A 15,000-nucleotide genomic window follows, 5' to 3' on the forward strand; every position below is an offset into this window, starting at 1 on the left:
ACAGCCTCACAATGGCCGTACCCCCCCCCCCCCCCATGCATCCATCCCATAATATGCATCCAGATGGAGCAGACAGGACAGTTGAGGTCACACCCACATCAAAGGGTCAGAGTGCAGAGGAGCGTACTGATTTTATTTATGTATTTATGGGGGCGGGGTTATTTAATGACACGTTGACATATTGGTTTCATAACGTTTATTTTATTTTGTATTTTCTCTTAACACATTCCCTGCCAGAGGTTTTTTTTTCTTTTTTACTTCCCCCACTGCCAGCATTGTTTGCAATGTTAAAAAAACATTTTTTAAGTAGTCACAAAATATTTTCCGTGATCACCGTCCTCACGGTGATCCCCTCATTACACACACACAGGAGTCTCGTAGAATCGTGGAAAAAAATTAATCCGATTGCGGTAATCCGTTCCATAATTGCAGCCAGTTGAAAATAGCATGTTTTTCCCAAAATAACATGGTAAAAAAAAAAGTACACAGGAGCCGAGATACAGGATTTTAAAATAATAAGTTAACCAAGGAGTGAATGGAGCTAGGAATCTTTGGATCGTGATATCTCTGGTTCTGTGTGGATAAATTGAAAAAAAAAGAAGAAAAAAAAGAAGAAAAAATATTGTTTTTTTTTTTTTTTTTTTTTTTGAACAACGGTTATACTCGTTGCTGGCAGTAGACTGCCCCAACGCTCCTGATTTCGTGTATAGAGGGGCGGGTGTTATAGAGCCGGCGAGAGACTGCGCCTGATCCCATTGGTTCACCGATCTGTCCGTCAACCCCCGCCCCGTTAACACAACATTACGAGCGACGCCCACTGCACTCTGGTTGGTTGGGAAATGAAACACTTCCTCATACCGAGTACACCGACGCGCTGGGCCAGGCTTTTATTTTTTAGCTAAACTAAACAATAAAAGCCTGGAGATCGAGGCTATGCTGGCAGTAAACGGGTGTATTTTTCAACAACGGTTATACTCGTGTTTGGCAGGTAGGGATATTTTACTTGAAAAAGAAATGTGAGTAATTATATCGTCTGCACTCCGGACAGTTTTTAAATTGCTTCACTCAGTATTTAGATATTTGATATTCATTTTATCAGACGCGCCCCCTTCCTATACAAACCATAGACTGTATAAAAAGAATGGACTAAGGCCACACCTCTGGTTTCTACAGACCGGTAATGAATGCGATTGTTCAGGAATTTGAAATCCGCCATTTTTAATATATGCCAAAAAAAGAGACGGGCAACAGGAACCGGAAATCGATCCCTAAAGAATGCTATTGGTTGGGTAGCTTGTCAATCAAGAGTGGGGGCGGGGAATGAATGCCATTGGTTGTGTAGATCGTCAATCAAATCATCCCGCCCCCCCTAGAGCATAGCCTACTTTATCGTCAATTTTAAAATAAATAGGACCATAATTTACCAAAACTCATAACATGATGATTGAAAGGAGACTTTAAACTAGCGACTGGAAGCATATAGTATTTATGACATTTTTTATTAAGGTAAGAAAATCTAGTCTAAAGTTCGTCAAAAACCCATCCGCTTGCATTGAGAGAATATTCTTTCTGACACCAGCAGGGGTAAAACAGCGAACCTACAGGCCATTCATATGAACTGTCTCTTCCGTATTGGAGTCAATGTAAGAATCTCAAGCTGGTCCCTTGATACAAACCCATTATAACTTTGTTATTCATCTAAAACACCCGTCCTTGGTTCTGGCGACTGATATAGTCCTTCTAATACGTGAGGAGACCGTGTTTTTTCAATTATTTTTAATATTTTTTTGGGGGGAAAATGTAAATAATTTAATTACAATAAAAAAAAAAATTAAATAAATGAAAAAAGTAATGGAAAAAACACGGCCCCCTCACGTATTAGGAGGTCAGGATGAGTCACCAGAACCAAGGACGGGTGTTGTTGATGAATCTTAACATGTAAAAAAAATGAATGTTTGAAGTTATAATGGGTTTGTATAGGAAGGGGGCGTGTCTGATAAAATGAATATCAAATATCTAAATACTGAATCAAGCAACTTAAAAACTGTCCGGCGGCGGGGCTCACAAAGGCCAGAGTAGACGATAAAATGACCCACATTTGTTTGGAAAGTGATATATTCCTTTAAATATGATTATCTCAAATAACTGTGATTAGGCTGATTATGTAATAACAGTGACAGACAGGTGTGTGTGTGTGTGTGTGTGTGTGTGTGTGTGTGTGTGTGTGTGTGTGTGTGTGTGTGTGTGTGTGTGTGTGTGCGTGTGCGTGCGTGCGTGTGCGCGCATGCGCGCGCGCCTCAGTGTGAGGTCTGTCTGCTATTGGCACCATACCAGACTGGTACCAGCCGTCTGGCAGCTTCCATGGCACAGACACAGTGTGTGTTGAAGCACGTACTGTACCATAAACATTGTTTTTGTGCACGTCACCTCTGTCTCTCTGGCGGACTATGACGTAGTCTACCATGTTTGGAGCTGGGGTGCATCCAGGTGTTCTTGTATCTGTGGGCTTGTTGGAAGAGGGTATTTGTGATAGACAGCTCATACTGCACACATAGAGACAGCAGGCGTAGGCCATTGGAATTGCAACTGCCGGAGCCATGGCGACCAAGGATGTTTGGCCAGGTAACATGGTCTGATCCCACTCGGGCATTGAAGTCCCCGAGTAAGAAGAGCTTGTCCTTGTGGCTAACCTTAGTGAGGAGGCTGCTGAGTTCTTCATAGAAGGCTTCTTTGGCGTCCTCAGGATTGGTCATGGTGGGAGCATAGGCACCGATGATGGTTGCATATTGATCTTTTCCTATCCTGATGCGCAGTGTCTTGAGACGGTCACTAATGCCCCGAGGCAGGCTGTCAAGTTGTCTTGCTAAGTTTGTACGAATAGCAAAGCAAACTCCAGAAGTTCTCACGTCATCTTCAGGCTTCTCTATGCAATAGATGGTGTAGCCTCCTCCGACTTCCTCAAACGGAGTGTCACCCGCGACTCTGGTCTCGCTCAGGGCAGCTATGTCAATCCGGTAGCGGCCAAGCATCCTGGCAATGAGGGCTGAGCGGCGCATTGGTCGATCGCCTCTGTCGAGCAGAGTCTGTACATTCCATGCTTCGATAACTAAGGGTTTCCTCTGTTTCTTGTCTTTTCGACCTCATTGACATTGGATGGCCTGGTAGGTGCGGTTGCCTACCAGGCTAAACTGGGGCAGGCTTTTTTTTAGGGAACCTTATATATCCCCTTCCCCATATGGGGAGAGTAGTGCCATCCCTACATAGGGCTGCTCTGTCGCTGTAGGAGGACACAGGCACCGTATCTGCCCCGATGTACGGTGGACGGCCGTCACCCTACAACCGCCTACGTGCATGGCTAGAAGCTCCGCGCAACATCCTCTGCCTGATCCTCAACCTTCTCCATCACCGTAGGACTTGGGGGGGGTATGGGCTGGTGTGGGTGTCAGGTGTCTTACCAGCTAACAGATTGTTTTAGGTGTTGAGCGGTCGTGCAGTCCTCTCACCACCCTCTCGCCTTCAGAGGGTCATTGCCCAACAGGTGCAGAAACTGCCACGTGTAGGACGGCCCAAGAAGGTGCAGCTTTGTTGTTCGGAAGTGTGCATCTCCTAGCCTTTGCCTAGAAAGACATGGTCTACAAGGCAGCAGGTGGATTTTGGGTCAGAGTTACCTTCTCCTAGCCTGTTCCTAAGAGGAATGACCTGCCATGCAGCAGGTGGTTTGGAATCAGAGTTTCCCTCTCCTATCCGATGTGTTGGCTAGACTGGTTACCATCTGGCGTACCATACAAGCATGCAGAAGGACCAGGTCTGTCAGTAGGGACATTTCCTTAGCAAAAACACACTTAAAACATTTGGGTACTTTTTCCACCACTTTGTTTTATATATAGATAGTTCTCATGGTAACAGTTTGTGTTGTTTGTTACGTCAGACCTCGGCTCTGATCAGACTTATATAAAAGGTGATTAAGGACGTTGAATGATACACTAGTGTTGTAGAGAGACAGACAGTACAGAGACAGAGATAGACTGGCAGACAGACATACAGAGACATATAGTGACAGGGACAGACAGACAGACAGACAGACAGACAGACAGACAGACAGACATGTTCCACTGGACGGTCAACACAGTGATGTCGGGTCCGGCGGGTCCTGGCTACGCTGCCGTAGCCGTGGGACGCAGCAAGCTGTACGTCTTTGAAGTGTTCTGTGACGCGGAGACCCGCACGGACGACAGCGATCAGATCGACATGCACGTCTTGGACACTTTCTCTTTGCGCTGGGTGACGTTGCTCCCCACAGGGACGCCTGAAAGAGGACAAGGTGGCCACCTTGAGGATCGCTGGGTGCGCAAAGGCCACACAGCCGTGCTGATAGAAGGTAGCATCTACATCTGGGGCGGGTTCGCGACTCGGAGGGAATCGAATTCCGACCTTTATCCATTCCCAATCGAATCCATCAAATCCGTGTGCACCTTTGAGGGTTCCCGTTCAGTTACAATATTCAGGAGGTGCCGCGGCGACGTGCTTTACGCATTTGATGTCGACGCCCACAGATGGTTCAAACCCGAGAGTTCCGGGACCGTTCCAGAGGGGAGGGGCTACCACTCCGCCTGTGTCTTGGGGAAGGTCATGTTCATATGTGGAGGAGATACAGGGACCATTTCGACTGAATACCCTCATGACATGTACAAGTTGGACACCACCACAATGGTCTGGTCTTTAATTAACACCAGAACTCCACCATCTGATTCAATGTCGCACTCTGCCACCGTCATCGGGACAAAGATGTTTGTATTAGAGACCAAATGCCACTACTTTTCTGAACTCTCCTCCGGGAAGAGGAACTACGTCAGCATCAGAGTGTTTGATACCGAGACCAACTGCTGGCTGAGCCGCACGCCTTCTCTACCACTTCCTCTCTACAACAACATTTTTCATTCGGCCTTCGCCTACAATGGAGAGCTGTACGTCTTTGGTGGTAAAAAATCTTCATATACATCACATAGCGACACCTTTAAGGATCTGTGGAGATTCAACCAAGAGACCGACTCCTGGACTAAGTCCGAGCCCCAGGGGAAACGCGGGACGGCCGGGATGAGCCGCCTGGTGGGAGATCGTATCGTCCTCTTGGAAGGATCCTCCCGAGAGGACGACGATCCTCCCAAGAGGAACCCCCACAACACCCTGTGCGTCCTGGACTTGAGTCCTAGTCTGAAGACGTTATGCGAGCTGGCGGTCGTTGGGTACGATCTGGATCAGTCTGAACTACCCCACAACGTCAGGTTTGAATTGGCAGCCATGGGCGTCAGCGGAGAGAACGTTCCTTCCAACCGGATGTACCAGAGAAAGAGTCATGGCCCGTTGCCACAGGCCGAAGACTGATACATAGACGGGAAAGTGACTTTTGGCGTGACCTTTTAACTCTTTGACTGCCAGAAAAATAAAAAAGCCACTGCCAGCGACTTTCCGAAAGTTTCCACTAACCTTTGAAAAATCATAGAATATAATGAATATTATTTTTCACAACGAACCATTTCAATTGCTCAGAGCGTCTTTTTTTCGGGGGGAGGGGGGAGGGGGGAGATGGAGGGGACGTCCAGAACCCAAGCTATCGTGATCCGAAGATTTTACTGCTCCATTCACTTCTTGGTTTAACTTATTACTTACAAATCCTGTATCTCGCCTCTTGTGTACCTTTTTTTTCTTCCTACGTATTTTTGGTCAAGACAATAAAGGGAACGGGAGGTCGTGATGACATTTATGTTTGCAAATCTTTGACTATGTATATTATTTGTTCAACTCAAATCTTTGCTTTTGTCCCTGGAACAAAACATGTTTAGATGGGGGGGGGGGGGGGGGGATATGATATCATCATATCATATATTTTTGGGGGTCCATGACATGAAAAAGTTTGAGAACCACCACTGGGTTCAGAGCATGGATAGGGAAAATGTGTTAATCTCATGGGAAAGCGGAGATATTTGACTAAATGCACATTTTCTGCCACACTTTTTTTTGTTTTTGTCTCTGGAAGAGTTGGTTCAGCCCTCTTTCTCCTCCCTGACTTGTACAATAAACACCGTCTCCTCCAGCCTCAGAACACTGTCTCCTCCAGCCTCAGAACACTGTCTCCTCCAGCCTCAGAACACTGTCTCCTCCAGCCTCAGAACACTGTCTCCTCCAGCCTCAGAACACTCCATGGAGGAACACAACAATACCTTTTTCCTGATAGACATTCAACATTATCTCTATGTCAGTGGTTTTCATACCTTTTCATATCAAGGTCCATTATTTATTCAGCATTTGAGCCACTGATGAGATCTAGACTCTCAGACACAAAACTTAGAATATTTTGTTCTCGTTGGATAAGATTTTGTCCACAATTCCATCCATGTTGTGTTGATGTTGGTTCCATAGGAGAGATAACAGGCAAACGGATCAAAATAACAATTCTTTAAGTATTGCAGATGTTTAACAATAAATTAACTCTTGAGAGTTTAAAATGAAACCAAATGGACCCTTATGGGTCCATTTGGTTTCATTTTAAACCCTCAAGAGTTAAAGATCTATAAGGGTCCATTTGGTTTCATTTTACGCTCTCAAGAGTTAAAGATCTATAAGGGTCCATTTGGTTACATTTTACACTCTCAAGAGTTAAAGATCTATAAGGGTCCATTTGGTTACATTTTACACTCTCAAGAGTTAAAGATCTACAAGGGTCCATTTGGTTTCATTTTACACTCTCAAGAGTTAAAGATCTACAAGGGTCCATTTGGTTACATTTTACACTCTCAAGAGTTAAAGATCTATAAGGGTCCATTTGGTTACCAACTCTCCATCATTTAGCTGGGGACCACCTGAAACCCCCTCTAGGACCACTGGTGGTCCCCGGACCACTGGTTGAGAACCACTGCTATTTACTGTATACATATTTGCTGTAGGGCTGAAAAACTACTCGTGTGTGTGTGTGTGTGTGTGTGTGTGTGCGTGTGCGTGTGCGTGCGCGTGTGTGTGCGTGCGCGTGCGTGCGCGTCTCTTTGAAATGCCACCCTAAGTCGTGCTGAAAGGCTCGTCTATACACAAATCCACAGAGCGCTGCCCTGTAGGTGGCGCCACCATTGGCTTCGGTGTCAGACTCAGTCGGCTGCTGCTGCGGTTCCGTCCGTCTGTTGACGTTACTCTTTACCTGCTTGGTTTATTACTAGCTAACACTAACACACACTAAACAACACTAACTTGGTTGTGAAAAACAAAGTCACCAAACTGCCAGCCAGTGACAGCCAGGTAAAAGAGTAACGTGTGAGCAGCCAGTCAGTGACTGGCAGCTGACTGACACCGCGGCAGCAGCTGACCGAGTCTACAGGGCAGCGCTCCGTGGATGTGTGTACGCCCTCATTGTTCACAGTGTTTATGGTAAAACAGAGATAACGGCTTCCTGAATCAGGTTTAGCATGGCTGTCCTCAGCACCACACAGAGGGGGTGAGAGGTGGTCACATGTTGTGTGGGTTTGGTGTGACTGAGGAGTCCAGATAGACGTCAGACTAATTGGGAGGGAGACAGGCCCGGCTCTAATCAATGTGCTAGTGGGACTAAAGGGGGACCATGAACTTTACTCAGGTATCTAGTTTCTTGCCGTTCGACATTCCTAGACCGTGTTATTAAAGAAAGACGGGCGAAAGTGGCCGTTTTCAAGATGCTTTGTCCATTATCTCTGGAACAGAAGGTCCAATCTGCTCAGTTCAAAGCGTGTTGGATGCGTGACTTTGTGGACATTAAGCACACAATGACGTCTTCACAGGGTTTTTTCGGGCCTAAATGTATGGTAATTGTTCGGGCCGACCCAGTAGGGCCCATTTAGGGCTGGGCCTTAATTTTCAGGCCCGTTGAGAACTCACTGACTGACTGTGTGTGTGAGACAGACAGACAGACAGACAGACAGACAGACAGACAGACAGACAGAGGCTGTGTGTGTGTGTGTGTGTGTGTGTGTGTGTGTGTGTGTGTGTGTGTGTGTGTGTGTGTGTGTGTGTGTGTGTGTGTGTGTGTGTGTGTGTGTGTGTGTGTGTGTGTGTGTGTGTGTGTGTGTGTGTGTGTGTGTGTGTGTGTGTGTGTGTGTGTCAGACAGACAGACAGACAGACAGACAGACGCTCTGTGTGTGTGTGTAGCTTTAAAAGCAGTGATAAGGAACATGGGAAGAGGTCTACTGTAGGAGGAGATGAGTTTTAGTTTATACCAAAGATTGTTAATTTAGCAAGATACGCAATCTCCGGTTTACTTCCCGTTTCTGCGTGACGTAGGTGGACGCCTTTTTAGGAGACAGGAAGCAGCTTGGAGTCTATTGATTCCAATGGAAGAGTGAACGTGAACACAGCTTCTGAACCATTCTTTAGCTCCATGGTCAGTGAACTAAATATTGGACCCGATCGTCACAAGACACACAATATGTACAAGATTTTCATATTGAAATGGCTGTTTTTAGAGACACAAATTAGGAGAAAATCTACTTTGTTATCGACCTATCTCGCCTTTCTCTATCCCAGCAACACACTCTCGCGAGATTTGGGAAGATATCTGAAGAGTCCAGCTGCAGTCTGACGCACGAGACATAGAGGGCTCTGTCTGTCCCTTATATTATATTGTATTATTATATTAGATTTTAACTCTATGCTCTGTACGCATGAGATATGTTCTAGAAACTAATAAACTGAGATTCCATATGTGAATATAGTACGTGAAATATGGACGTATTAAACATTTAATAAAATGTGTGTTCCAATGCTCTATAATTTTCCATTATTACAGTAACTGTCTTGGTTGATGGTGTATGATTTGGGAATCATCATGCTAAACATTCATGCTAAACACACTAGTGGTAAAATGTATACCGTATAAATAAAAGGCCCTGTTACAATATTGAGCAGAAACAGGAGCACATCTAGCATGACTGAATAATACATGTGTGTTTGTGGGGGGAATGTTATGGCTGTCTTAAAAAGCATCTTTGCCAATAACAGTGCACTTTCAAACATGTAAAGCATTTATTTTCTTTAATGAAGGAAATACACAAATACACATCCACATGACGTTGTCAGCCAGGGAGGGGGAGGGGGAGGGGGAGGGGGAGGGGGAGGGTGGTGGGATGGTCGAGGGAGAAGACAACCATGCCTACTTACTTAGGAGACCATTTGTAGGATATGTGTACTACTTCGCCTCTAGTGGCTCCAATGGAGAATGTGTATTTTGCTAAATTAACAATCTTTGTATATGTTTAAAGCTGCAATACACCTCAAGCAGACTGTGATAATGTAACCTTTTAATGCATTGTCTGGTTCTGCTCTTATTGTGCATGCTATTCTTGTGTGACCCTCGACACAGGATTTGATCATTCCAAGCTCAAATTATTAGTATTTCCACCACCACCAATAATAATGATATAAGAGCAGCTCTCTGCACATACAAACAACGTTCACTGGAGCAGCGCCCCCTGTGTTGTTGTGGGTACTTGTGTCGTTGTGGAGCATTTCCCATAACAAAGTATAGATAGCCTACAGTAGGCCTGACCTCTAGTAGTCGAATAGTCGACTAATTAGTCGAGGGGTGTCTGAGTCGACTGACAATCTCTTAGTCGAATTATAAATTATTATTATTTTTTAAATATTATTTTTGTATTATTCGATTGGCCTATTTGTTAAATTAATTAACGAATAGTTTGCTAAAAATAGGATATACATCATGATTTATTGGGAGAAACCAATAGTATATGTTAAATCAGACACTAAGCACCCCTACAGCCCAAATGGAATGTTCCTCTATTGCATTTATATTTTTTGCATGATTTGACTGAGAGATTGTCAGTGGAATCAGACTGATTCCACTGACAATCTCAGTCAAATCATGCAACAAAAAAACAAAAAAAAACAAAATATATATATATATATATATATATTTTTTGTGTTGCATTAGTCGACTGCCAGTCAACTATTGGCAATTAGTCGCCAATCAGATTGGACTATACAAACCCTTAGTCTCTGCATTCTGACAGAGACATGTCAAAACACATACTGTATATATCCCTTCTTTTAAAAAAAACATCTCTCTCTCTCTCTCTCTCTCTCTCTCTCTCTCTCTCTCTCTCTCTCTCTCTCTCTCTCTCTCTCTCCGCTCACAGACCTGTCCAGGAACCGTCTGTCAGAAATCCCCCCTGAGGTGTGTCTGTTCTCTCCCCTGGAGACCCTCAACCTTTACCACAACTGCATCAAGGTCATCCCAGAGGCCATCATCAACCTGCAGATGTTGACCTATCTCAACGTCAGGTAGGTCCACTCTGACACACACACACACACACACACACACACACACACACACACACACACACACACACACACACACACACACACACACACACACACACACACACACACACACACACACACACACACACACACACACACACACACACACACACAGTGGTGTAAAGTAACAAAGTACATGTACTCAAGTACTGTGCTTAAAGTGCAATATTGAGGTATTTTGTTTTACTTTACTGGAGTATTTCCAATTTTCAGTACTTTTACTTCTACTCCACTACATCTCAGAGGCAAATATTGTACTTTTACTCCACTACAATTATTTGAAAACTTCAGTTACTTTGTAGATTTAGATTCTTATCACAAAATGTACAGTAACCACTTCAGCCCTAGATACAATTCTGCCATTTGAAAATAGCCGATCTACAAGCTCAGAAAATATAAAAACAACAAAATATCCATGAATTCAAGTCTCCATGGGGTGACTAATCCATAGAAAAAACGTTTCCTTCACTCACTTTTTTGGACGAACTATCCCTTTAAGCCTAAAAACACTTCCATACGCCAGAATGGAAAGTAGTTCAGCTCTCACATGTGAACGCAACATAGTTTCCATATAGTATGACCCCAGGCTACAACACTGATGATACGTCCCAGGTGCATCCATGTGATGTTTTTCTTTATTAGTTATTATATTTATAGTGGCTCATAGGAATAGACTATGTGACAGCCAGGAATAGTTTGGTGACCACTGGAGAGACGGTTGACAGCCGGAATGTAGACGGCATCCGGGAGAAGTATGGGTTAGCGCCCCCAGCCTGTGTCTTCCGTGAGGAAGAAGCCCAACAAATCCACGGTGAGGCCTTTAGGAGGGTCGTTCAAGCAAGTCGCAAGTGGAGCCTGCAGTACCACCACGGCCCAAGAAACCATCACGCCAGAATGAAATGTTTGGATCGGTGGAGCGGTGCACCGGATCTGGCACAGCGCTCAGGTCCTGGACCTGGTGAGACGAAGGAGGAGCCCGGCCAGGAGACAACCCACAGAGCCTATAGTCCCTCCACGTGCCAGAGCCTCCCCGAGTCCCGGCAGAGTAGTTCCGGAGAAGCGGACTGAATGTCCCTGTCTTTCCCTCAGAGGACTGACCGTGGGGTAGCTACTGGGACGTAAGTCGGGGCTTGATCAACCCTGGCTGGGTCACCTGGGTGTATGTTGTTGCGAGACCCCACACACCCGATGACCCCAGGCTACAACACTGATGATACGTCCCAGGTGCATCCATGTGATGTTTTTCTTTATAAATGTCTTCGTTCACACTTAGAGGAGCAACCATGATCCGGTACCGCCCACATTTAGAACACATGACATTCAGTGGCCTGTGGACTGTGACCCTGTTTCATTCTGTTGTGACTTCCTCTTTCAAACAAAGATCACATGACCAGAGGAGAAGACTGACTGAGGTCCATTTCCTCTTTTTCTCCTTTGAGCTGAACTGTAGAGGGCCACTGTATTTCCACACTCACTCCAGAGGGACACATTGCATATACTGTCGGGCCATTCTATATCACACAAAAGTAGCAAAAATAGCCGATCTACAAGCTCAAAACGCGTCGCAGTGCGACGCATTTTGAGCTTGTAGATCTGCTATTTTTGCTATTTTTGAATTGGAATCCTGAAAATGTTTATTTAATTTCAAATGCATTTAGTTATACTTATGTTAACTTACTTATGTTAACTTAAATACAAATACATTGGACATAAAAAAAGGAGGAAAACATTTTTATACTAGCCAGTAAGCTACTAATATAGACTGAAGTAATTAAAGCGGGTCATGTTTGTATTCATTCATGTCAGTATTCTGATATTAACCTGCGGGCCCCCCCCCCGAAAAAATAAAATAAAAAACTCTCCCCTGTGCCAATTAATGTTGGAATTTCACTCTATAATGTTTTCTGTGTGTTTCGTTTCCCTCGCAGTCGGAACCAGCTGTCAGTGCTTCCCAAACACCTGTTCACCCTGCCTCTCAAAGTGCTGGTGGTCAGCAACAACAAGCTGGTCTCCATTCCCGAGGAGATCGGCAAGGCACGAGAGCTGATGGAACTGGTGAGTTCTGTCTGCATGCATGTGTCTCTGTGTGCGTGTCCTTTGCGTGTACGGCCTTCGTTTATTTTATGTTTTAAAAAAAAAATTCACCCGGTGCCAATTTTCTAAGTGATCCTGGGCACTACACTCCCCCCACCAGCCTAGGGAGCCCAGGGCCGAGCTCATGCCTCCTTCAATGCGTGAGAGCCAACTGACCTTCTTATCACCTGACAGAGGGGAGTTTCCTTGGTAGGACGTAGCTTCTTATCACCTGACAGGGGGGAGTTTCCTTGGTAGGACGTAGCTTCTTATCACCTGACAGGGGGGAGTTTCCTTGGTAGGACGTAGCTTCTTATCACCTGACAGGGAGGAGTTTCCCCGGTAGGACGTAGCTTCTTATCACCTGACAGGGAGGAGTTTCCCCGGTAGGACGTAGCTTCTTATCACCTGACAGGGAGGAGTTTCCCTGGTAGGACGTAGCTTCTTATCACCTGACAGGGAGGAGTTTCCCTGGTAGGACGTAGCTTCTTGTCACCTGACAGGGGGGAGTCTCCCCGGTAGGACGTAGCTTCTTATCACCTGACAGGGGGGAGTCTCCCCGGTAGGACGTAGCTTCTTATCACCTGACAGGGGGGAGTCTCCCCGGTAGGACGTAGCGCGTGAAGGAACACGTTATTACCAACCGGTTCCTTTCCCCTCCATCAGGTGCCCCGGCTGACCAGGGGGAGGCGGTATAGAGACCAGGATTACTACATGTTTTTTGTGAGTGTATTAACTACCCTAGGAGACACAGGGAGAACATGCAAACTCCACATAGAGTAGGCCCTTTCGCCAACCCCACCTAGGGTATGGGCGCGCGGCCTTTGTGAGCCCAGCGCGTACGTGTCTGCATGCGTGTCTGTGTGCTCCTGCAGAGTTTTATGTACACGGTCTGTTGTCTACCTCATACAGCAGGTGGCTACAGTGACTTTGACCAGTTTCACTTTCCAAACCTTTGCATCATGCATGTCACACAAACAGAAGGCGATTTGTTTTGTCGATCGGAGCTTTGATAAATGTGAAGGCTGAGACCGAGCGTCATTTAAATAACATGCCCTTAAATATTCTCGAAACGCCCCGATTTTACGACGTGAAGAACCAGAATACGACCAAACGAAGCACGAAGTTTTCCCCTGCTCGCCTCGCTCCCTTTCATGTCTGTGTCTGACACACGCACGCACGCACGCACGCACGCACGCACGCACGCACGCACGCACGCACTCACGCACACACACACACACACACACACACACACACACACACACACAGTCTTTCATGTATTCCGTGATGACACAATCTTTGTCAAGTAGCCGACATGAATGACACCAATCTCATCGTCAGAAATCATACCACACGTTTGTATATTAATTTAACCCATTAAAAGCAGTGCACGTTCTAGTTACACTAAAATAAAACAATCATGTATTCCCTCTTGAGTCACGGGCTGCCGTGACGCCACGTTAAATCAGAGATAGCAGGCAAGGCAGTGAATTATCTGAACGTTAATGGAGTGATCATTGATGAATGAATTATAAACATTAATGGATGAAGGCTGGTGTGTGTTTTGGAGTGTTAAATGTCCGATCTCCCGTGGTGGCCCAAATGAATCCACAGCATGAAGAATAACCTGCGCTGGTCAAAGGTTTGGAGGGTCGGGTTTATACCCTCAACCCAGCCCAGGTTGTATAACTCCATATAGGACACACTACTGTAAGTTTGGAGACCTCGCTGTCCATAAAAAGATTACAGTGGCGCGGCCGTGCCAGTCCCGACTCCCGAAAATGCTCTCGCATAAGCGCTCGTATATTTTGAAAACAGCAGATCTACAAGCTCACAACGCGTCGCGATGCGACCCGTTGTGAGCTTGTAGATCTGCTGTTTTCAAATAGCCAATGCAGCCAGATCTGCAAGCTTAACCGAATGACTCTTAAAGCAGTTTCTTTAAATGAGTTTATAAAATGTTATCTTTTCACAGGGTTTATGTATTAGTGAGTTAGATTACATTTTGGAGTGGATACATGTATCCAGATGCCTGTCAGACGGTCAGACAATGCTGCTCCGCACGTCTACAATGGAACAAACGGGTGCAGCCAACGTCTACAACTGCTCTCGACCCAATCTGGGAACCCATAGCCAGTGAGAATGAAAAACAGCGCCCTCTGCTGTTTGTACTATCTCTCACTGGCTCTGGGACAATGATGACGCAGCACCTGTGCGCAAGGAAACCAGGGTTTTGGTCTGCCTTCACGCTCCACTTCCGGTGGTGCGACTATGTTTTCATTCCCACTAACAATATTTCTACACGGAACACTAACACCACTTCTCCCAGAGAACATGGATGGTTTTGGTTATAAGCCCACTTGTTTCTATGATGAAAGAGCAAGTTAAAATGTGAATATCTTTCCGTGGTTTTGTCTGCTCCGCGGACGCTATTGTTAAATTAGTTTTGGCTTGTTTCGAGTAGGGAAGGATCAGCGGACACGTAAATCCCGCCCACTACATTTGATTGGGTAAAGCGCGGCCTGCTTCCTGATCTGAAGGCAGGGCAGAATCTGTTCTTGAGAGATTACTCT

The 15,000-nt window shown here is 45.5% G+C and overlaps 2 protein-coding genes across 2 annotated transcripts in view; both read left to right on the forward strand.

Annotated features, from left to right (window-relative positions):
* Positions 1-4,131: 4,131 nt before the first annotated feature.
* LOC308090958 (kelch domain-containing protein 3-like) lies at positions 4,132-5,382 on the forward strand (the record flags this gene model as incomplete). Its single annotated transcript, XM_080436230.1, has 2 exons — positions 4,132-4,631; positions 4,734-5,382. The coding sequence occupies 2 exons, from the start codon at positions 4,132-4,134 to the stop codon at positions 5,380-5,382; spliced, it is 1,149 nt and encodes a 382-aa protein (XP_080292356.1).
* A 2,808-nt stretch (positions 5,383-8,190) lies between these two features.
* The window catches only part of lrch2 (leucine-rich repeats and calponin homology (CH) domain containing 2), a gene marked incomplete at its 5' end in the record, with an annotated part of 59,454 nt that continues 52,644 nt past the window's right edge, over positions 8,191-15,000 (forward strand). The window contains 3 exons of the mRNA XM_080436231.1: positions 8,191-8,200; positions 10,171-10,315; positions 12,283-12,409. Coding sequence (XP_080292357.1) covers positions 8,191-8,200; positions 10,171-10,315; positions 12,283-12,409 — 282 coding nt within the window. The remainder of the gene's footprint in view (positions 8,201-10,170; positions 10,316-12,282; positions 12,410-15,000) is intronic.

The sequence above is a fragment of the Gymnoscopelus braueri genome (genome assembly GCF_963280865.1).
Source record: "Gymnoscopelus braueri genome assembly, chromosome: 8".
NCBI classification, from domain to species: Eukaryota; Metazoa; Chordata; class Actinopteri; order Myctophiformes; family Myctophidae; genus Gymnoscopelus; species Gymnoscopelus braueri.